Source organism: Rattus norvegicus, chromosome 6 (genome assembly GCF_021556685.1).
Source record: "Rattus norvegicus strain SHRSP/BbbUtx chromosome 6, alternate assembly SHRSP_T2T, whole genome shotgun sequence".
Lineage (NCBI taxonomy): Eukaryota > Metazoa > Chordata > Mammalia > Rodentia > Muridae > Rattus > Rattus norvegicus.
This window is the reverse complement of record NC_141539.1, coordinates 130,975,505-131,000,432: the sequence shown is the minus strand read 5'-3', so window position 1 is coordinate 131,000,432 and position 24,928 is coordinate 130,975,505. Positions and strand designations below refer to the sequence as shown.

At 44.5% G+C, this 24,928-nt stretch overlaps 1 protein-coding gene across 38 annotated transcripts in view; it reads right to left on the bottom strand.

Moving 5' to 3' along the window:
* Window positions 1-24,928, bottom strand: part of Vrk1 (VRK serine/threonine kinase 1) — a 66,674-nt gene that overhangs the window by 29,559 nt on the left and 12,187 nt on the right. For 27 of the 38 annotated variants that reach the window (XM_087553904.1, XM_087553914.1, XM_087553899.1 and 24 more), the window contains 2 exon segments: window positions 8,138-8,302; window positions 2,067-2,122 (listed from right to left, as the gene is read on the bottom strand). In XM_087553904.1, the coding sequence (XP_087410030.1) occupies window positions 2,067-2,122; window positions 8,138-8,297 (216 nt within the window). In that variant the 5' untranslated portion in view covers window positions 8,298-8,302. 38 annotated transcript variants of the gene reach the window in all.

The following is a 24,928-nucleotide window of genomic DNA, read 5'->3' as shown; positions in this document are numbered from 1 at the left end:
GAAAACAGGCTCAACAGTGCTCACACAGCAAATACAAACCAACAGCAGCCAGACACGGCCCCCTGCCTCCTGGAAGGGCTCACAGGCCAGGCACACCCACTTTGGGCAAGCGCTGCATCAGGGAGAACTGGCAATACAAAAACCAACATAGCCACTTTGGAAATATGTCTAGAACTTTTTTTTTTTCTATTATTTTTTTCGGAGCTGGGGACCGAACCCAGGGCCTTCACTACCACTGAGCCAAATTCCCAACCCTTAGAACTTTTTTAAAATTTGAATGTGTATTCTCCCTATTGACAAGTAATTTAGCTTCCAAGAGACACAGAAACCCATCCCATCAGAACATTACTCCAAGAGTTTTTGAAGTTTTGCTCCAAGTAGCCCAAACTGGCAACAGCCCAGATTCCTATCAACACATCAATAAAAGGCAGTGAAAGAGCTGGCTGATGGCACACTCCTTTAATCCCAGCACTCAGGAGGCAGAGGCAGGAGGATCTCTGTGAGTTCAAGGCCAGCCTGGTCTACATAATGAGTTCCAGGCCAGCCAGGGCTACACAGAGAAACCCTGTCTCAAAAGAACAGAGGAAAACAGTAAATGACTGATATGCTAAAAGTACAGGTGATTCCTTTAAAATACTACACTACACACACAGCACATATCTGACAGTACCTATAGATAATACTCTAGACGGGAAATAACCAAGAAGAGTTAGGGCAGGGCTCAAACACAGGAGCTCTCTAGAGACCGCAGGATGTTCACAGAAGGCATGAGACACTTACACATGCCTGTCTCAAAGTGTTCAAATACTGATTTATGTAGCTTGCTGAAAAGTTACACTGCTTAGTAAATATCTTTAAAATGTTCACTAAAACAAAGGCAGCGAGGGCTCAGTGGTTAGAACACTGACCATTCTCCCAGAGGTCCTAGATGGCTTCCCAGCACCACATGGCAGCTCACAGCCATCTGTAACTCCAGCTTCAGGAGACCCAATGCCCTCTTTGGCCTCAATGGCACCATGGATGCACACAACGCAGACATAATGCAGACAAAACACACAAAATAAACAACTTAGAAAGAAAAAATTATAAAAAATCTGGTCTAAGATACCTGGTTCCTGGGGAGTGGGATATATTTCTATTGACTACAACAAAGTGGGCAGTGAATTCTGAGGCACTCCTGACTCCCAGACTGTATAACCTTTAAACAGAAGAAAGGGCACAGGGAATGGGGCGCTCGACTCTCCAATGACTACTCTGTGGCTCTTCTGTTTAACAAGGGTTCTCCTGGATAAAAAATGGGGCAGGCAGAGCTATAAACAATGTTGATCAAAACGAGGAACGAGTGTTAAGGAAACACAATCTGTGACTGACAAGAACACGCCTCTTTGTTCTCCAGTCTGTAACTGGCCTAACTACTCAGTGGTTGCCAATCCTGCGCACCCAGAACTTCGGTGTGAGTACTGCAAAGAGAGCTCTACCACTGCAAAGAGAGCTCTACCACTGCAAAGAGAGCTCTACCACTGCAAAGAGAGCTCTACCACTGCAAAGAGAGCTCTACCACTGCAAAGAGAGCTCTACCACTGCAAAGAGAGCTCTACCACTGCAAAGAGAGCTCTACCACTGCAAAGAGAGCTCTACCACTGCAGAGGAAATCACAACTTCTTAAAATGAACAGGGAAGGGAATAAAACTGACAGCAGACAAAGTAAACAAGTAAGCAAATGCCCAGAACAAAATCAAGTCGGCTCAGCAGGGAGGTACAGGATGTAAATATAAAACACACCCGCCTGAGGCGAACAGCTGAAACAAGACGTTCCACCTTGCAGACTTCTGTGGTCTCTCAGACATCCTCAAGACACACTGTGCCACTCTAGTTCAGGGGAGCTGGAGACTCTGAATTCAAGTTGCTTCAAACTATAGAGCTACCCTGTGTCTCATTAAATATTTATGAAAGATTATTAACAATGCAGTACCTTATGGCTTAGCTAAGTCTAGTCATCAAAAAGATGCCTTACAAAATAAATACCAATTACATTGAGGAAAGAAAAATAAGCAATATTTTCTTACCACTTTCACAACACAGGGCGCATCACTGCCGACCGGTTTGGAAGAATTTGTGTCCGCTGTTTAAAGAGTGAGACATTTACATCAGAACAAGGAGTGTTGCCACAGACGGGATATGACAGACACTTGGGTCTACAACCCTGAGACCCTCTGAGGTGTGAATCCCAGATTCCAAATGGCATTTCAGACCACCATTACAACCTAGTCTACGACTTTTCATATGTAGAATGTATCTAGCAATTCTAGGATCTTCAATCTAATCAGATGTTACAGGAAGTTGTTACACTAAGTTAAACAATTTCTCTCATTCAGAAGTCCTCTGGTGTTGGTGCTGATACACTGTGAACTCCTGGAGGACGGGCTGTGGGGTCCCCAGTTCTGATGAGCTGCAAACCCTTAAGGAAGGAACAGCTGGAGGCAGAGGAGCAGACTCCAGTCAGTCACTGGTCAGTGCACAGCAACACTTGAGCCATTGCCATGCAGAACAGGAAGTCTCTCCAAGCTCATCAACAAGGATCTTCATGTCATTTTTCTAAGAAATGAGAATTTGCAAGTGAACAGGAAAAAAATCCTTCCACTCCTGGCTATTATTTGAGCGGTAAATGCAGACATCAAGTAAAACACATAAAGTGTACTAGGATAGAAACATCACTAAGATGTGACAGAAGAAATGGGGGAACAGTTAAACAGCGATGGAGGCAGGCAGTGCTGTAGTGTGCTAAAGAGCCTGGGGTATCACTGAAACTATGGAGCAAGCAGTTCAGGCCATGGGAGTTCATAGGAACAATATTCCACACAGACCAGCACCACAGCCCCCAATATGGGATTGTTATATGAATTGCAAAGCCAGGAGACCAATGCACACAGAGACCTGTTACACAGGGAGCAGAGAGTAAACAAGAAAGGCTTAACAGACAGGATGAAGGCTGGGGCTGCTGCTGCAACTGAGACACGGAGCCTCCAAGGTTTTGCCAAAAGGACTAGCATGGTCCAACCTAATTGGTCTGCTTAGGAGGATGTGTACCAGCCAAGAGCAGAAGCAGGCAGAGCAGTAGGCAGTGTGGCCTGACAGCTGCATAGACCCAAGGTAGTGCTAGCAGACTGTGGTCACAGACTGGAAGGGCAAGACCTTGATGGGCTGGATGCAGATGGTAAGGCACTTCTAGGGTATGGGCAGAAAACTGCACAAAAGCTACAAATAGAGAAGCTCAGGAGAGATGCTTTGGGGTATTTTGTTTGAGATGCTTGCTAAACATCCAAGTTCAGATGTTATTATGGTTTTAATCTAAAATGTTCCCCAGCTTTGTGATCTGAACACTTAACTCTCATCTGGTGGTACTATTTTGGGAGGCTATGAACCTTGAACAGGTAGAGCCTAACTCAAGGAAGTAAGCTACTGGCCAAGAACCTCTGACGGCTAGTTATAGCCCACCCTAGTTCTGACCTGCACTCTATGTATCCTAGTCTGTGCACTGTGGACAGCCACCATGCATTCCTGCCACCACCATGTTCCCCCATGTATATAAGTACAACTGTAGACCCAAGGTCTAACTGTGAGCCGAGGTAAATCCTCCCCCTTAGGGTATTTCTGCCATTGCAACACAAGGTGCTGATGCAGATCTTAGCCCATTACAGATACACGTCTTGAGCTCGTAGTGATTAGCAGAGAAACGCCAACTATCAAGGTGAGGCTCTAGTTCAAAGGGAGAGCACATGCATGCTCCACGTAGGTGAGATCTAGGTTCAGTCTCCAGCACAGTTTAAACGCAAAGGCCACTTATTTAGAGCCTCCCACTGACAGAAATCTCCTTGGGAATGAACAAAAAGAGAAGAGTGCTAGAACTGATACCAAAGGCATTGTCGCCTTAAAACAGAGGACAGAGGGGCTGGGGATTTAGCTCAGTGGTAGAGCGCTTACCTAGGAAGCGCAAGGCCCTGGGTTCGGTCCCCAGCTCTGAAAAAAAAAAAGAACCAAAAAAAAAAGAAAAAAAAAAGAGGACAGGCAGACTGCAAGAGCAGACAGGCAGACTTCGAGAGCAGGCCACAGAAACCAAGGAAGAAAACCAAACGAGCTGCAGCCAAAGCACCTCAGACACAGAAGCACCAGTTTCTAGAAACACTCATCAGCTCCCTATTAACAGCCCCAGGGAGCAGCATTTAGATACTGAATTAGTAATAAGGCAGGTTCAGAATCTTTAGCAAAACATAGAAATGAAGATAGCATCCCATTAACACTGCACTCAAATAGGAGGGTAAAGAATCGCAACCATATACCCATAACACATGTACACACTATGCCAGGCACCAAGGAGACAGAACGAGGCCTTGTCAACAAGTACCTGTTTATCCTGGAACTGAGAAAATATTCAAGTGTGAAAAGCATCATGAAATGTTTGGAAATGTCAGGGAATAAGCATGTGCACGCCCTGCTCTAACCTCAGCTTTGGAAAAGCAGCACTGTGTAAAAGCAAAATGGAGAGCAATGCACACTTGTGTGTTCAGACATGCACACTGCCGTTGCTGATCGCACACAGAGCAGCATCAGTGTATCGGTGCGCACAGCAGTGAAGGCACAATCTTCAAGCAAATCCTCCTCTCCAGACAGAAAGCAAAGTCCTAACTCACAGATTGTTCACTGGGTACTAAAATTTCTTATTAGTCAACAGCACCTGCTAATGACAGAAATAAAATATCCAACACACACACAAAGCAAGTTCCAGATTTGCAAAGGGCCACAAAAGCAAGGACACTGGAAAAAGGACCACATGGGAGCACGGTGGCTGGAACACAGATGTTGAGGAGATTAAATGGGACAACCTACTTAACAACAAGTTCTTGTTAATGAACTCCAGTCTCCTGCAGCAACCACAGCACCTCCTCTAAATGACAAGTTTGAAATGTGCGCTGGGCTGATGTAACTACGTAAAGGCATGGATGGAGACAAATGCCCTCATAGAAGGATGCAGCATACGCAGCTGATGGCACCATCGGGGAAGTTCTAGAAACCTAAGGAGGTAGGCCATAGCTGGAGAAGATTGATTACTGGGTGGTGAAAGCCATCAGAGGCATCCTGCCCTGGGGCCTTCCTCTGCTTCCCGTGGGCCAGAGGTGAAACCCTCCTTCTCCTGCCCACTGCCTAAACGTATGGGTCTTGGAGCCAAACAGCATGGACTGACCCCTCTAAAATCAGGAACCACAGTGACATTGTGGTTCAATCACCACACCCACCTGGGGCATTTTATCATAACGATGTGAACATTTCCTGAACAGCTACTTCTCCACGGTTTATGAAGACTTTCACCTTACATAAATACAGCCTACTTCACTAGGACAGCTTTATGTCCAAACAAAACCAGAGAAGCAGCATGTACGTCTCCAAAGGCCAGCACAGTCTCCATCAGGAGGCTTGTGTGCAAGACATGGTGAGAAGTGCTGTTTGCCAGCTGCGTTTCATGGACACAAGTGCAGAGGAGGGTGTCCACTGAGGGGTGTGAAGTAGGTGACCGAATGAAAGTAGCTATCTCCTATCACGGCTCTCAAATCCCAGAAGCCCCATCACTTGGGAGAGCCTGTTAAAAACAGCACTGCAAGCCTTCCCCATGGTCTCTGAATCACAGGTAGAGTAGAACACAAGAACAGCAATTGTGACAAGTTTCCAGATGATGCGAACCTTCACTGTAATATTAGCATAGCAAGTCAGACACTGCTTGAAAGAAGTTTTCACTTTACAGCAACTAGTTGAAAGGAAAAAAGTTAAGTAGCTTCATATTATAGATGTTTGCATCTGTGTGTGTTTTTTAAATGTCTACACATTTCATTCTATGTAAACTACTATTAAATATAGCATTTGAAACTTTCAGGGTTAGAGCAATGGCTAAATGGTTAGGGGCACAGGCTTCTTTTCCAGGACTGGGACTAGGTCCCTACCATCCACATGGTGGCTCACAACCATCTCTAACTCCAGGCTCAGGGGATCCAGCTCCTTCTGACCAGTACCAAAAACAAATAACTTCTTAAAAATTGTGCCAGGCAGAGTGACATATACTCTTACTTATTCAATGCTTGGGACACAGAGGCAAGAGAATCTCTAATGAGCCCAAGGCTAATCAAAGTCTCACAAGTACATAGTGAGACCATGTCTCAAAACCATTTATTAAGAAATTAATGGCTGGAGAGATGGCTCAGAGGTTAAAAGTACTGACTGCTCTTCCAAAGGTCCCGAGTTCAATTCCCAGCAGCCACATGGTGGCTCACAACCATCTGTAATGAAATCTAGTGTCCTCTTCTGGCCTGCAGGCATATATGCCAGCAGAACGCTGTATACATAAACAAAATTTTAAAAAAGACATTAAATAACTAATTAACTAAGTCAAGATTAGATATAAATGCACAGTCAAGACCTATCTCAGCTACATGATGCCTTAAAAACTAAAATTTACAATAACAAAAATGAGAGTAAGGTAAAAGCACAGAATGCAAAGACGGAGACAAGTGCCCAAAGCAAACAGGACCTATGGTGAGTACACTCCCACTAGGGTTCCTAGCAAACAGGGCCTATGGTGAGTTGACTCCCACTAGGGTTCTTAGCAAACAGGACCTATGGTGAGTAAACTCCCACTAGGGTTCTTAGCAAACAGGACCTATGGTGAGTACACTCCCACTAGCGTTCTTAGGGAAGATGACAGCTGTACCTACAAGCAAGGTTTTTGCTTTTCATTTCGTTCTCTTTTATCATGGGGTCTCACTATGTAGCCCTAAATGGCCTAGAAATCACAGATCTGCCTGCCTCAGCTGGTGCTGGGATGAAAAGGCTGCCAGGTAGGAAAACCTGCTGCTGCTGTCCTTGTTCCTTTGCTCTTGGTCTTACTGTCTGACTAGGGTTTCTTTGTGTAGCCCTGGCTCTATAGACCTGGCTGGCCTCAAACACAAGAGATCATTTGTTGAGGTTTGGTCTTTTGCTTTGATGTGTTATAATGCTGAATACTAGTGTGCCCCCCCTCCCCGGCTCCCACCCCCTCCCCAAGGCCTGGTTGCCCCCAGGGATAAGAAAATCTGCACACATACCAAGTGATGTGTAACCTCCCCCCCACTCCCTCCATGTCATCCCTGACTGGTGAGTAAAGATGCCTACAGCCTATTTCGAGACAGAAAGAGAAATAGGCAGAGTTTGGGTTCCTGGGTTTGGGGTCTAAGAAGAGACCATAGGCAGGGAGAAGAGAAGGTGGAGGGAGGAGAGGATGCCATGAGCTAGGTGAGTCATGGAAATATGGCCATGAGGGCTGGCCAACTGGATTTAAAAGCAGCCGAGATAGAACGTGACAAGTTATAATTTGGGATTACTGATGGGCAAGTAGATTCTAATAGCTTTGAGGGTAGATGTCTGCCCAGTTGTGGTGTATTAAAGGCTTATTATAAATATATAAAAGTTGTGTCTTTTATTTGGAAACTAAATGACCCGAGGCAGGGTAGAAACCCTGGAGTGAGATTAAATTCCTACTACAACAAATACTCCTGCCTCTGCCTCCCAATGCGGGGATTTAAGGTGTGTGTCGCCACTACCTCCCAGCAGGAAACCCTTTCTAATGGTGATAACTCAATAAAGTCATAGAAGATCAGGATTCTAACTTGGTTTCCAACTATCCCAAGATAAGCATGCTAACTAATACAACTAACGCAAGCCCAACAGGAAGCACAGACATTAAAAGCAGATAGCTATATAGATGTGTAAAATGAGCTAAACCCAGAGTTGGAGTCCACTGTACCTAGCTGAGGTGGAGGAAAAAGGATGAATACAGATCTCTTTCAGTCTCAAGAGAGCAAGAGAGTCTGTGTAGCAATCTGAAGATGCTAAGGATACTGTGTTTATGAGTGACAGTATTCAGCATTTTGTTCTTTTTGTATCATAAGATGAGCCACCTTCTACTAATACCTCAAAGGTGAACTTATTTGTGACCAACCACACACTCCTAAATTAAGATAGCTATCAGCAGTGCCTTGCAGTAGCTCAAATGAGAAGCAATCCCATAAGAGCATTTGAACCTCCCCATTGATGACTAGAAATCACAAGCACTCACCCAGATAGATGCAGCCAAAGCCTCCTTGGCCAATAGGCAAGCCTAGTTTCCATTCCTTTTTAGACATGTCGGTTATGATCTCTCCAGCGGCAAACTGCTCTGCGAGGCGCCTCTTTGCAGGTCCCTGTCTTCCAGCCTGAGCTGCTTTTACACGAGGCATTTTCACTGTAACACAAAACAAAGCAACTTTGCTCACAATTATAACCTTGGAAGTGTTCAAAACAATCCCCTACAGAAAACTCTACTCCAGGGGATGTTCAAGACTAGAGAAGGGTGTCTACTAATTCTGGTCTTTAACAGCTGGGATCATATTTGGTTGTCACTAAGCTTGGAAGAGGAGACCATAAAAAAACAATTTTCTATGCAATTATGGAAAGCACTTTAAGTACCGGTGGCATATCATCTATGACTAAAATACTATTAGTAACAACAAATCGAGAACTGTTTAGTACAACTGAGGTAAGACATGCAGTTAGAACGCACACCATCTAGTAATGCAGCCAAGAGACCCTTAGTACAGATGTGCAAGCACAAGTACAGAGACTACAATACCTATGTCAAGGCGGGGGACAAGGGCTTCTGGGGCACAAGAGTGGGTACTGAGTAGGAAGACTGCAGCAGCCCCACTCACAAAGGAGGACACAGGCTCAGCAGGCTAGTCCCACAAGTTCTAGACATCAGATGTGTCCCTTCTCCCTGGGCATTCTGGAGAAGCAGCTCACTCACTTTTCTCACCAGCACAAGTGTTAACAATGTTCTGAGAAAACTGTTTTACTGGGGAAGAGCACGGCTGGAATCAAAAGCTTTGGATCCAAGTATGTGACTGGCCAGTTGGGAGATCTTGATTAAAGCACATCTGTCTAAGTTTCAAGTGCACTCAGGCATAACCACTGCACGAGTACAACTGTGTGTGCACATGAACGTGTGCCGTATGAGTCCAAATTCTTCTATCAACACTGACTCAAAAGATCTCCTTAAGAGTCTACAGTTCCAGGGTTGGGGATTTAGCTCAGTGGTAGAGCACTTGCCTAGGAAGCGCAAGGCCTGCGTTCGGTCCCCAGCTCCGAAAAAAAGAAGAAGAAGAAAAAAAAAAAAAAAAAAGAGTCTACAGTTCCCTAAAAACTGCAGAAGAGAGAAGCAAAGGAGGACAGAGATTAAAACAGGCTGGTCTGCAACACTGAGAATGCTATTTCAAATGGGAGTCTGCTAAGATGTGTAGGATATAGTAACATACAGAGTGTATTAAAAGATTTATTTTCTTGGAACTTGAAGAGGTGGCTCAGTGGTCAAAGAGCACTGACTGCTCTTCAGAGATCCAAGGTTCAACTCCCAGCATCCACATGGTGGCTCACAACCTTCCGTAACTCCAGCTCCAGGAGATCCCATGCAGCCTTCTGGCCTCAAGTACAGTCATGCATGCACATACTCATGGACAAAAATACCCATAAACATAAAAATAAAATAGACATTAAGAAAATTAATGATTTGTTTTCTTGTCTCTTAGAGGATGTGTACAAGTATCTGTGTGGGTGCATGAGAAGGTCAAGGGTACGAGATTTCCCTGGAGCTGGTTACAGGTTTTCAGTTGTGGGTGCTGAGAACTGAGAACTGAACTCAGGTCCTTTGCAAGAACAGTATGTGCTCTTAACTGCTAGACTATCTCTCTAACTGTATCGCCACCTCCCCCCACTCCCCACAGCATCAGATTGGAAACTTTAGCAAATACCCACCAATTATCACTAATATGCATGAATCCCACATATGCCATATATATGCACATACTGTGACAGCTAATCGTGGTTGACAACCTGACTACACCTGGGATCAACTGAAACCCAAGCAGCACGACCCAGGATGAAGGCGTTTCTTGATTATTTGAGTTGGGGAGATGTGCTCTACATCGATGGGAAAGAAGGGAGCTCTTGCTTGCTGCCTGTGTGCCGTCATTCTCCTGTCAAGTGCATCCATCCTAGTGCTTAGACACTCCCTCACTGGAATTAGAACCTACTTCTTCAGGACTTCCCTGGAACCCCAGCTCCAACCTGGGGCTTTTGAGACACCAGCCTTCTCTTTCATCCAGAGTCAGCCATCAATAACTACTCAAACGACAGTCAACAGCCACGCTAGTAAATCTCCTTTCAATAGATGTGTTCACCAGTCCCACCCCCTCCTGCAGAGAGCACTAATGCAGACACTGCATTAACTGACTGATGGGGAAATCTTTAAATCTAACTTTTCTCTTAAAAAGAAGAAAAAAAGCTTTCTGCGTTTTACAATTTCAAACTTCTCTGGGGTGAAAACATCCTCAAAGGAAAGGAACTTGGGGCTGGCACTTCCTCAGATGGGTTCTCTCAAGGTACTTTTTAAAACTGTGCTGAAATCTTGCCCAGCAGTATTTTGGTGACAGCCATGGCAACCAGGACTTAAAACACGGAAAGATTAACTTCTACACCTCGCACCTCAGCGACGACTCGACTATAAGGAAGCTGAACACCCAGCAGACCTGGCACTAACATGATTCCTTCTAAACTTTATCCGGCTTTATCAAATCACAGCAATTTCCTATTTGATTATTTCCTTATAGTTGTCAAAACAGTTTTAAATGACTTTTAAAATCTTCTTTCGGTAACTGAAATGTCTGGACAATTTTTTTTTCTAGAATTCTCTTTCCATGCAATAAAAATACCATCTTGTAAGTGAAAACCCTGCTTCAGCATCCACTTTGTATAGATTTCTTGTAAATACAGTGGGCTTTTTTTCCATTCCAAATAAAACTATTGGCTTTTAGTTTTAGTTTTACACTTGAAGCCAGCTATCTGGAGCTTCCTGGGATAATTAAGATCAGGGATGCCACTCCTAAAACCACGTGTACAGAACAGTGTCTCGTGACTGGTGAACTCTGAAGAGCACTGGGTGTGCTAAGGCCTCCGGGAATCCCTCCCCTACGTACCCCCAAACCATCCAGAAGACTGGAGTGAAGCTCAGAACCTTAGGAAACATCCACAGGAAAACTGGGAAACACTTCCTGTGTCCACAACACCATCTAAGTAGATAAAGACAAGGCTGGTCCACACCATTCCCAAAACTTCAAAGCAGTGCACACACTGAGAACCCGCCTCCTCCCCAGCTCAAGAAAATATGCTGGGGCTGCAACCAAAGTGAGCCTCACAAGGACATCACAAGGTAACTCCCGGGTGTCAAACATGAAACAAACCTGAACACAGGAGAAGAGCAAGCAACAATGTGCAGCTATGAAGCCGCACTCCGCACAAGGGACCATGGGTGCTGGGGGCGGGGTAATCCCTTGAGAAAAACACCACCCCCCCCAAAAAAAACAACTATGGCTATTTCAAAACAAAATAAAAATCCCAGTTAGGGTTTGGTGGTTGCTAACCAAGAACAACTGTGTAAAAGTGGAACGGCAAACAGGAGAACAGGGATTGCTCACTAAGTCTTCCGTATCCAGTCACGCAAGGTCAAAATTGTAAATGCAAAATTCCAGAAATAAACAATTCATAAAATATAATATTGTGTGCCATTCTGAGTATGGATGCATCCGGAGCCAACCCTCTGTCCAGCTGTGGATGTCGTTCACCCTTTCTGATTCACCCACCCTAAGCTGCCCTCCCATCAACCATAGGAGCCATCTGTCTGTCTGTCTCAGTTTCCAAAGCCACAGTGATTCTTATCACAGTGCTGTGTGTGGTAAGCATCAGCTCTCCACCACCGCGAGTGACACAGATGTCTGTCTGAGATGTGGAAACCACAGGCACCTCACGTACAGACCCTCTTCTGATGGCTTTGCTCGCGGTTACTGCCACACTCTCACCTCACAGAACCAAGTAGGATCCCTATTACAACTCCAGAAACCACCAGCCATGGTTTCTGGGATCCACTGGGATCTTGGAATGACTCGCCTAGGACAACAGAGGACTGCTGTAATTAGGTGACATCCAAATTATTCCTTCGTTCCTTAAAAGTCATGAATGTGAGGTAAGAAATGAGAGGTCCAATTTAAAATGCTGTACCTGAAGTAGACACAGGTGTATGACAAGCCTAGCCTTCGGAAGTAAAACACAAAAGGATCCAGAGTTCAGAGCCTCCCTAGGCTACATACAGACTGTCTAAAAAAATGTAACTATACGTGAAATTACATCTCTTATGTGTAGAAACAATAACCAACCCAGTAACTTAATACACGCATCCCTAGCATATGAACTATATTACTGAAATACTATTTCCAGAAAAAGAAACCTCTCCATGTCACACTGACTCAGCCAGGAGCAAACTTGTCAGGTAAGCACAATGACCTAAGTTTACCCCCAACGCATAGGTGAAAAGCTGCCCGGTGGCCAGCACTGGCAACCGCAGCACGTGGAAGCCAGAAAGAGGTGGACCCAGGGGGTGGGGGTGAGGGGCTCACTAGCCAGCCAGCCTAAACCCACTAAGAAAGACACCCTTCTCAAAGGACATGGCTCCTGAGGAATAACACCCAAGATGGGCCTCTGCTCTCACACATATGAACTCAGAGTCTCTTCCTGCCATCATGAACATTCCTAAAGCCTCTTCTGTTGGTTCCATCCTGCTCTAAACAGGCACACTACCAGGAGGCACAACCACCGTGAGCACACAACTATCGTGCCAGCTTTATCTAAGATCTAGACCTGCCCCTACCCACTGCACTGGAATCCCTTCTCATTTTCTGGTTAAGAGCAACAGGAAGCCTCCCAGTTCTGAGAACAGGAAAGCAGGCTGCCCCAATCTACTGTTGCTTTGCTGGCAATTTTTGAAATTGACAATTTCTTAAACCCTGGAACCCAAGCTCACAAAAATAAGACAAGCACAAGTGCTTGCCTTATTACGTTAGTGAGTGCTCAAAAGAACTGCAGACAAGGATTTCAATTAAACAACTACTTAAGTACATTAGACTATCTTCTAATAAGGAAACCAATTCTAGCCCTGAGGCTTCTATTAAGGAATTCACAGACAAGCCAACCTGTAGGAAAGTTCACTTTCTGTGTAATTTCAGAACACTCAGCTCAAGCCTGTGGTAGTAACAGCCTAAGCAACAGAGAAGAGAGTTGGTTCATCATCACATGATGGTTACATAATCTGACCATTTCTTTTCCCTTTGATTCTAAATGAAATGCAGATGTAACTGAAAAGCACATCAAGATGCAAATCCACACTGCCCTTTGCTGAAATCACCCACTGTTACATTCTATATTAGCATATTCACCAAAATTTAATTGTAAACAGAGTGATTATAGTACTAAAGTTATTAAATACACAAAGCAAGCTTGGAACCATACATATTCAAATAGAGTTTTAGCGGCAGATCAACTTTTATTTCTGAAACAATATCCTAATTAATAGTCAGTTCTGGTGATAAAATGATCTTCAGTTTTTCAGATAACAGTCCAAAAAGTTCCCTATGAATATTAAAATAAAGTTTTGTGAATAGATCTAAAATCTCAATGGCTATATTTATCACAATACGATACTGTATTTAGATAACTGGCGCTTTTTCAAGTCCTGGATTCAAATTTGGTGAGGATTTAAAAAAAAAAGCTGGAGAGAGGGTAAAAAAGCTTCAATGGATCATGACGATGACACTCACTAAGGTCTACAAATTCACAGCCACATTGGACACCACAGTGCAGTGTGATGCCCACTACACTCTGGATGACCACTCGTGAGCTTTCCCTAAAATACACATACATAACTCCTTGAGAGGGTTATATAGTTTCCTGGAATTTCCTCTAAAGCCATAAACTTCTCTGATGTTTCATACTGTACCCAAACACATTTCACCCAGGAGAACTTAAAACCTCTCCATCACCACAGTACCAACACCTCTGCACTAGCCTTTCTCCACTCACTTCCTGTGCACACTCACTGAGACTGTCCCCACTCCTGAAGGCCACCTCAGGCAGACTGGTCTCCTCAAGTAGAACCTGCCTCTCCCAGACACATGGTGAACCCTCCCTCATGTTCATAAGCTCCTTGAATGCAGGAAGTGTGTTCTCTACAAGACACCGTACACTGCAGGAACTACACCACTACAGACAGCATCATGTCCCAGGTCCTCTCACAGCAAGTGCCTGGTATCCGGCTTTAGGCTTACTGCACACAGCAGACTGTAGTGAATCCTGGCATCCTCTCGAAGGCTCAGCAACTACCTTCTAAAATGACAATGCGAAACCCTCCGGCTTTCCTCAGAACGCCCAGTTCCCGATCTCACCTGTAATTCTCAGCAAACGATGCAATAACCTCGTTCACAAAGAAAACACAGACTTCATAAAGAAACGCCCATCCTTTCTAAGACAGTGCAAACCACTTAAACTCACTTCACATCCAGCTCAGTGTCCAGACCTGGCCTGCTCTCCTGTCACAATGGATGAAGCCCTTCCGTTCCCTACAGCTCACCTTCCAGCCTGTGAGATGAGCGGTGCCAGGGAAGGGCAGTGGGGAGAAGGCTGGCTGTGCTCAGAGGACACTGCAGGCAGCAGTGCTGTGACATGTTGGAAAGGCACAGGTGCATCTTGGGATGTAAACGTGACTGACAACTTACCATGAATGGAGCAGCTCTCTGAACACCTGAGTCAGAGAGCGCCTTCCTACCAGCCTAGTTCTTACCACAGTTCAGTGTTTGTTGTCTTTCTGCTAATAAGCATAAATTCATTTTCAACATAGGTTCCATGTGTAGAGTGAATGTCGACAATCTTGACCCGAAGTTAAGTGCTTTGCAGTACCACATCACAGGTTACGCTGAGGTGCGAATGAGCTTAAGACCCAATTCCACTCATAAAAAGCAGAGCAGGACTAAGCCCTGTTATTGCCACCATGAACTTCTGACCATGCACACCCCACCTGAAGCTGAAACGGAGACTGCTGCTGCTGTCTGCCCTGTGTTTGTGTAGTCTTGGGTCCCTCTGTCCTTGCTGCATCACTGACAGCACACTGTGCGGGAAGCAAACCATAATTTTAAAGAATCGAGTGCTGGGCTTGCTCATCTGTGTTCATTGCGGCTCTATTCATAGAAGCCAGAGACTGGAAACAGCCGAGACGTGTCAGCAGATGAACGGACAAAGAAAAGCTGGTACATTTACACAATAGACTCTTACTCAGCTGTCTAAAAAAAAAATTCCAGATAAATGGATAGAGCTAGGAAAAAAAAATCATCCTGTCAGGTAACCCAGACCCCAAAACGAACATGGTAGGTATTAGCTTATATGTGAATGTCAGCTCTTTAAGTCTTTGATAAACAGATAACCACAGAAGTTAGATATGGGTGATGTGGAGGTATGTGTGAGGATCTCCTACATGCACGGATGGATGGATGGATGGGGAGAAGAGACTAGAATAGGAGAATTAAACAAAAAGGGGGAGAGAAGACAGAAGGTAAGGGAGGAACAACTAAAACTAAGGACCACTTGAGGGGTCATGGGGAAGCCTAGTCCAGTAAAAGCTTCTTAAAGAGCGCATGTGTGGGGTTGGGGATTTAGCTCAGTGGTAGAGCACTTGCCTAGGAAGCGCAAGGCCCTGGGTTCGGTCCCCAGCTCCGAAAAAAAGAAGCAAAAAAAAAAAAAAAAAAAAAAAAGAGCGTGTGTGTGTGTGTGTGTGTGTGTGGTGTGTGTGTGTGTGTGTGTGTGTGTGTGTGTGTGTGTGTGTGTGTATGAAAGAAATCTAAATGGAATCAAACAGGGGAGACAAGGCCCCAACTAGATGTTTCTCTCCACCAGGTGAAACTCTCAGTGCCAAGAATCGGTTACATCTAATTGAGTTGCTGGCCAAAGTGGCCCCAAACTATTGCCAAAGCAATTGGTGCTCTCCACAAACTGACGGTAATACCCTATGGTTGAAGGCAATACCTATGTAACTCATTGAACATGGAGAAATCAAGCTGGGGCCTTCCTAGTGCCTCTATCCCTACAGGAAGGTCCGCTGCAAGACACCAGAGGAGAAGGTAAACACCAACCCAGCTACAAACCCTTAATCTACAATGGTGACCCACGTGCATAATGTGCTGCTGTGACAGCACAAAGTTGTGGGAGTGACCACCCACTGTCTAAATGGTTGTGGTTCTACGGCCCACTCTGGCCCACTCCGGCCCACTCCGTGAGAAGGAACCCATGATTGACTCTGCTCATTCAGGTGGCCAAGAACCTGAGGCGAGATAAGCCGTGGCCTAGGGGAAAACCAAAGGCTACTGCTATGCTAAAGGAACACAGCAATAGAACTGCTAACACCACTCTTCTCTACTCACAAATCAATGCCAGCTCAGCCATCAGAGATACTCCCTCCCACGGCAGAAAGGAACAAATACAGAGACCCACAACTAGACGATGTGCAGAGAGACGTGAGAACACTCTTTCATACACAGGGTTCATACTACCTTGTGGAAGAGGAAGAAAACAGATTGTAAGAACAGGGATGGAGGACACCAAGGAAACAGACTTTCAGATACAACAGGACTGACATGGATGAACACAGAGACTGGGGCAGCACAGATCTTCAGCAAACGGGATCCCAGGGCTGAAAGGAGGAGTGGACAGAAGCCCCTTTCCCTAACCCAGAAGCTATTTCCAACTGACAGCCACTCCCAAAGGAAACACTAATTTTCTTCAATAGTCTCACTGAGTACACAAACCACACTTCAGGGCAGGCCATATATCCAGCAGTAGATGGCCAACACAAAACAAACTCACAGCATATATGAGGGTCTCTGTCTCACAGTGCTTTGTCTCGGCATTTATTCACCTCACAGATCTTCTGCTTATATAGTATGGTTCCTGAGTTTATGTTTTTTGGGGACTTCGGTGTGTGCAAGTAAATCTGCATCTGTGTGTGTCAAGACCATCTTCTTTCTGTTTCCTTTTGGCCTATTCTTTTTCTGATACGTTTGTTTTAGGTTAGGGATATGAGAATGAATGAATTGGTGGGTGAAAAGATTGGGAGGATCTGGGAGAAATTTGGGAAAAGGAAACCATGACCAGAATGTATTGCAAAAGATCAAACTTAGTGGGTAAGCTTCTAGTGTGCATACAATGGTAGAGAGAACTGACTCCACAAGCTGTCCTGACTTCAGTACACACGCTATAGCATGTGCACCAAAATATTACATCATGCTCACATGCATGCACACACGCCAGTAAATTTAAAATAAAATTTTTAAATAAAACGTCATCTATCCAACAGTAGTAACAGAGAAGGCGGGAACCAATGACACCAAGTCAGGAGGGTGGGGAGAGAACGGAATTTAAAATGTGGTCTGCTGACCGCACAACAAAATAAAGTTAGGGCCAAACACCGGGGCCATAGCTGGAAAAGAGCTGGCCAGGAGAAAGGCTGAGGACTTCAGGAGTGACATGCAATTGGAAGGTCCTGAACAGACCCAGTTTGCTTGCCTGCACCTCTACAGGATCGCTCGGCTGCAGCATGGAGAGCAGCCTGTGAGGGGCAAGGCAGCAACAGCTACCATCGATATGAGGGCATTTCTAATGAGGTCATCAATGAGCACGCTTGGCTTTACTGATAATGAGAACGTCGATTTAGAAAAGCTGTTGAACCAACTTTTAGTAGCTAATCAGAAATACACAATAACTTGGGGGTTTTTTGTTTGTCTTTTTAAACTTTATAGAAGCTACTCCACCCTTAAAATTGAGTCCACAGAACCAAGCAGAAGTAAACATGAGAGACTAGCAGCCTTGGGAATGCCCATCACCTCTTACTCCTGGTGTCTAAGCTCTAAGAGAAAGCAAATTCGTCCACCAAGAAATAACCAGTGAGCTCATGGATTTCAAAGCCTGGGTAACTGAGAGGCCAGAAAACCAAAACTAAGTAGAACATAACCTCTGGTCTCAATAAGTTATAGCTGGCTTCATGCAGACAACATCAGTTAGGATTCAGCGTCATACCACCAGCTTCACGGAAGGGTCAAGAGTCTGTCAGGTAAGGAAGTTTCTAAACCTTCAGCAGAACTGTTTAGTAAAAACAAAGGGCAGCTGTAGAGAGCTGTGAGATTAAATCTTGCCTGGGACACAAAGGGGAAGGATGCACCTTCCAGACATTCGAGACTATGCTGTCCCTTGTTTTGTTCACAAAGTCATTCCTTTCTGGTGCATTCCCCTCTGGTAACCACAAGTGACTGTACCAGAAGGCTTTAATAAAAGCCCAGTCGGGGCTAGAGAGATGGCTCATTTGGTTAAAGCACTGTCTGCTCTTACAGAGTACCAGGGTTCAATTCCTAGCACCCACATGGCAGCTCACCACTGTCTGTAACTCCAGCTCCAAAGGAACTGACACCTTCTTCACATAGACACACATGGAGGCAAACACCAATGCACATAAAATAAAAATAGTTTTAAAAATAATTTTAAAAATTAAAATAAAAGTACCCTCTATGGTATCTTAGAAATTGGATTTAAAACATATAAATTATTAACTGAATGATACAGGTAATACCCAACTCAGGCTGCCCCGGTGCACACGTCTGTCTGCCCCTGGTCACAGCCACAGGCCCAACTGGCTCGCATTTACTCTAAACTTACTAGGGGTTAAGTAACTGCATATTTCAACAGAAACAACCTTCTGCCAAACTACAGTTAAGTCAGACAGTAAAATCAAAAGATAACTGGTCAACAAAGAATGCCATCACTTCTTTAGCTTAAACTCCACACCCCCCCCCCAGAACAATCTGGAAGCAATGTATCTAGGGACAGTTCTCTCACAATAAATAAGCTAGTAAGAAGCTGATGGTGCATCCGAGCAGTGCTCAGAAAGTAAGTAGTCACACGCAGAAAGCAAGTCCACAGAGCCACATGCCACCCACAGGGTTCTGCTCAGTCCCACCCCATAAATGTACAACTGAGACAAACCTGTAAGAATATCAGTAAAGCTGGCCACAGGTGCATGCTTTTAATCCCAGCACTTGAGAGGCAGATGGATCTATGAGTTTGAGGCCAGCCTAATCTACAGAGCAAGTTCTGTACACAGCAAGAGGTACAGAGAAACCTTGTCTCAAAATCTCATCCCTCCCCACAAAAAAAAGAGACTGTAAGAAAAGTAAAATCAATCAATCTCTCTCTCTCTCTCTCTCTCTCTCTCTCTCTCTCTCTCTCTCTGCAGCAAAAAAAATCCACCATACAGGAAAACCCTGGGCTCCTGTTGGGGCGGCCAGAGGGTGTTCTAGTCTACTCATATGAACCAAAGCACAGCAGTATCCACGACTAGCCAGGACTTCTGTTACATAAACTGAGTGAGTATCAGACTGAGAATACAGAAGCAAACTGGAGCCGACAGCCCCAGAACGTCATGGACTCTTCCTGAAAGCATTAAACTGAGCATACTGTGATGGGTGTTGGACGTCTCTCACACCCATTATGCTTCCCTCCTAAGCTGGAAAGAGCTAGGTGATGACTCACACTGCAAAGTCTGGGAAATGGAAGTGGGCATTGCAGAGGGAAAAATGGTTTCTAGTCCCATTCTTCTCTTGTATTAGAAAATTAGCGGGGTTGGGGATTTAGCTCAGTGGTAGAGCGCTTGCCTAGGAAGCGCAAGGCCCTGGGTTCAGTCCCCAGCTCCGGGAAAAAAAAGGAACCAAAAAAAAAAAAAAAAAAGAAAAAAGAAAAAGAAAATTAGCATTCCAGCCAGTGGTGACACACGCCTTTAATCCCTGCGCTCAGGAGGCAGAGCAGGATCTCTGAGTTTGAGGCCAGCCTGGTCTACATAGTGTGTTACAGGATAACCAGAGCTACACCGAGAAGTCCTGTCTTGAAACACCAAACAAAAGAAGAGGAGGGGAGGGGAGGGGAGGGGAGGGGAGGGGAGGGGAGGGGAGGGGAGGGGAGGGGAGGGGAGGGGAGGAGAAGAGAGGAGAAGAGAGGAGAAGAGAGGAGAAGAGAGGAGAAGAGAGGAGAAGAGAGGAGAAGAGAGGAGAAGAGAGGAGAAGAGAGGAGAAGAGAGGAGAGGAGAAGAGAAGAGAAAATTAACACTGGACTATAAAAATTTTGTAGGGTAAAATACTTTAAACACATGTACTTCTTCACCTTGTATTTCCTTAACTCGTTTCTAAAGGGAATGCATTAACAGCAGAACTCACGGTTAACTGAGAACTGAATACAATCATTTCCAAACACAAATTTAAGCAACCTTTCTGCTACCACTTCCACAGAGGAGTGGGAGGCCTCCACAGGCACTTCTCCTTCGAACCTTATGTGTGCAGAAGAAAACCTACCCTGAGATTCCTACAGGTTTCCCAGAACCAACGCCCAGTGAGAAAGCCAGTGCAGAGCATGGGTGTCTAGCACACTGTTCATACAGGGTCAGAGCTTCCAGACTGCAAGTCTAAAGTGTTGCCCCCAGGGAGGGCCAGCCCCTGGCCCCAACCCAAGGAGAAGTGCCAGAAGAGATATTTGTTTGGGCAAAGTAATGTCAAACCTTCTCACCAGTTAGCAACTCAAGTATATTACCAGTGTTTTACACAGTATTTTGTTTTTAATAAAATAAGTTAGACATGCTACGCCCTTCTTGAACCCTCCAATAAACTGTCCACAGTTATTCTTCTGGGGATCCTGGTTAAACCTATCAATATCTTCCCAGGACAGCTGTGGAGAATTCACCTAGACATAGTCCTGATGCACAGCTCTAAGGAGGATAGTCCCAACTATTCTAGGAAAATGATAACAACTATATAATGAAAAGCATCAGTAGTGTACTATAGTCATTTTAAAAATTCATGAAAACATGAAAAAACTTTTCAGAGTCTCTGAAAAAAGCTTTTTATAAGAAACACACAAAAACACTTAAGCCATAAAGAAAAGTGGTAAATTGACAAAATAAAAATGGAAATTCAACCACAGGTTATAAAAAACAAAAAGAAAGCACCATGAACTCAAAAGACAAATGAAAACTATCTGCAAAACATGACAAAAGACTTGTTTCACATTATTGAAAGAGCCCTTTAAATTTTAAGGAAAACTAGACAAAAGCCAGCTAAAAACGAAAAGTGACAAGGACGTGCAGGCAGCTCGCAGAAGCAGCGCACCTGGCTTAACAGTAGCTTCCTACTTCAGGGATTCCAGAACTGAGGAGCTGGCGGCAAAGGGACACAGTGCACAGCCCCAGGGGCTCACCACCTCAACAGCTATCCACCAGCCGCTCCTAAAACCATCTTCTAGCCAACTCCAGACCTCATGGCGCTTCATATGGAAACAAGGAACTTCTTTTTTTTTTTTTCTTTTCTTTTTTTCAGAGCTGGGGACCGAACCCAGGGCCTTGGCAAGCGCTCTACCACTGAGCTAAATCCCTAACCCTGTGAGTCAAGTTTCAATACACTGCATGTGGCTCTTTAATCCTGTAGGGCTTTTGTTTTGGATCTGTGCTTAAATTGTGCTGCTTCTGGTGTTGCCACTCACTGCCAATGGCTGCCACAAACACACCACATTAGAGTACAGTTATTGTCCCTTGCAGGGGAGGGGCACACATACTACAGGGCACGACAGGAGTTACTGACTCTCGGGGCTTGGCACTGGTTTGGTAACCTAGGAACAGAAGACTCTCTGGATTGCTACTGTCATGTGGATCGGCTCTATCACTGTGTATCCGCAGTGTGTAAACCAGCAGCCAGGTCCTTTCTTGGCTGCCCATTCAGTAGGCAGCAGCAACCTTGGTTTTGTTTCTGCTTCAACTCGCTTCCTTCCCATGGCCTCCCTGTGGGCACAGACCAGTGCCATAAGTTCAGGGATGCTCATATCAACCTGTAGCTTGCAACTCACATGTACCCAAAGTGGCTATGAGTGTGGCCAAAAACGAAATCACAGACTCCCTTAAAACACAAGACTCTGCAACTTCTTTTTTTTTTGGGGGGGGGGTTCTTTTTTTCGGAGCTGGGGACCGAACCCAGGGCCTTGCGCTTCCTAGGCAAGCGCCCTACCACTGAGCTAAATCCCCAACCCCGACTCTGCAACTTCTTTTGAACTCAGCTGAGTAGTTCTCCAACCTGAACTCTGTGGATAATACCCTGTCTCAATACAAACAGTGACATAGCTGCTGAACTATTCAACAACCATTGAACTATTGAACAACCTCCAAGTTGACCACTATACCCTTTAGACAAGGCCCAGAAACCTTGGAGAAAGGTGTTCCAGTCCCCTTATGCATTGCCTTTCCAAACCTCAGCCACACTCCTACAGGGAACCTTGTTTCCTTTTAGCTGAAAAATGACTATTTGGAGCCCAAACCAGGGCCAAGACTGCCCCTGGCCTAGACGTTGGACAATAATGCCATGCTACTGCCGTAGCACTGTGTAATACGATCACTTCAAGGTCTTTTGAGCAGAGAGCTACAAATGAATTTTAAAACAAAACCACATCCTACATTCGCACTTCCCATCTCCTCAGACTACATGTGCACTTCACTTTTCTCTGCCATTAAAATCTTGGTTTCTTACTATTTTAACCCAACTATAATATGTTTTTCTCTTTGAATTGTTAAAATTCTATACAACATTTATGAGGCCAAGAACACAGGCCAAGCAAGATAAAGTGGATTCAGGGGACATCCTCCTCTGCCTCTTACTTTCTCTCCTCACAATATAAACACTTTCCCTGGATTCTAAATTAATCTCTGCGTCCTTTTTTAAGTAGCAGACACTTCTCAGCATCGCTGCTAGGTACCTATCTGCTGCATCACATGACCTCCTTCCTTACCAATACATCCTGAACACTAGCAGTGGATTCAATACAGATACAAACTAAAATTACTGTCAAGTGGATGGTTTCAGCTACAGATTACTCAAATTCAAAGTCAGAAAATACACTGGGTTGCTAAGAGTGTGAGAAAAAGGGTACGTCAATTTGGCATTATCTACCAAATCTGTAAATAACATCTTTGGTACCTCAAGTACGCTTGTAACAATCATCCTGTTATAACTGCAACATCCCATAATATAATCCCATAGCATAACAAAAGACCAGAGCATCCTCAGCTTACATCACAGGAATTTAGCGTGCGTTTGTTTGAGACAGCCCCTCACCATGTAGCCTCAAACTCAGGAGGCTCGCCTGCCTCTGCTTACACAGCGGTGGCATTAATGGCAAGCACCAGTGCTCCTATCCAGAAAGCCGTTTGGAAATGAGGTGGCTCGCTGTCTTAGATGCAGAGTGGACATGAGGTGGCTCGCTGTACCTAGATGCAGAGTGGACATGAGGTGGCTCATTGTCTTAGATGCAGAGTGGCCTAAAAAACTGCAAGTGAAAGTACCAGGGTGTCTCTCCGCGTCCTAGTCACGTACCGCAGCCAGCCAACCTCCAAGAGCTTTGAAATGCTGTGTCAATGTGTGCACATACAATGAATTAATAACAGAATGCCTTAGAGATAGAAAACTTAGTCTTTATTCTTTAATCATTTATAACTGACTTTATTGTGTATTAATTTTTAAAGTAAGCTAATTTTAAAGAATCTTTGGTTAACAGTGGTTTATTAATGTCAGGTGCAGTTTTTCCATGCTCTTAATCTTGCTGATACTTGGTACACCAGGACTGCATGAATCGGTCCTGCAAACAGCCTCGAGTCACACCACAAGCAGTGCATAAACTGTAGAAAATAATTCTCAGCATCCCCCAAAGAAAACCACAATCAGACCTTCATGCTTTGATGACACAGCTTAGGTCAGTCTTTACAGAACACTCCTTCTCTAGCTTGAAGATAGTAATATATTGTAAAGACCAACTGAAATTGAATCCTGGCATAATGTTACTACATTAGTATGATCAGTTATTTTTGCTCAATTAATCCTAAATGAGTGAAAATATGAATGAATGAGTCTACACTGGAAAGAATCAATTAACCATTAATTACAACACACAGCTCTTACATACAAATGAACATATCTAAAACCATCACTGTTAAATGACTACATAGCAGACTCCATGTTGGATGACTTAAACACATCATCTCTAATTTTACAGTTACAAAACCTAAGTACTACCAACAGAATGTACACACAGGGAAATTGCTTAAGTGAAATTAAATAATCTGCTCATGGCCTCACAACTAAGAAGCAAAGCAAACCACCTATACAAAGTGTTCATTTTTATAAAAACTATCTTTCTACTCCTTAAAGACAACAGAATGCAAGACAAGTCATTTGCAAAAAATCAGCCTAAAGTTGATTAAAATAGTCCCTTTAATGGCTACACACACCCATCCACATAAATGCCATAAAACTACATGAGCAGAACAACAGGATGCGCTATGTTACCACAATCCACTTCCATGACCTAACCACACTGCTGACCAGACACAGGGCTTGTGCCTAGAGTTCCAGATACTTGGAAAGCTAAACTAGAGGGGTCACATGGGACAGAAAATGTGAGGTCAGCCTGGGCAACATAGTAAAACTCCCTTTGCACACATCAGTGTGTGTGTGTCCAAGTGTCCATGTGTCCATGTGTACCCAGGTCCTGTGTGTGTAAATATTAGCACAACAAAACCACAAGATATAAAGAAAACAATGGATCAATAATCATGTGCCCCATGATTGTATTCCAGTCAGTCTTCGGCAACCCACCATGGAAAGGACATTTTTTGCTTGTTTGTTTGTTTTAATATCTAAAAATCCCTAAAAAAAGAAACCTACTGAAGTCATATCAGCTTACGTACTGAAGAAAGCAGTGTTGTCGGGCATCACACACACTCGGCACTCCAGAGGAAGAACAAAGAGTGTCTCTGTGGGTTCAAGGACACCCCAGTTTACATGGCGAGTTCTAGGCCACCTACAGCTACACT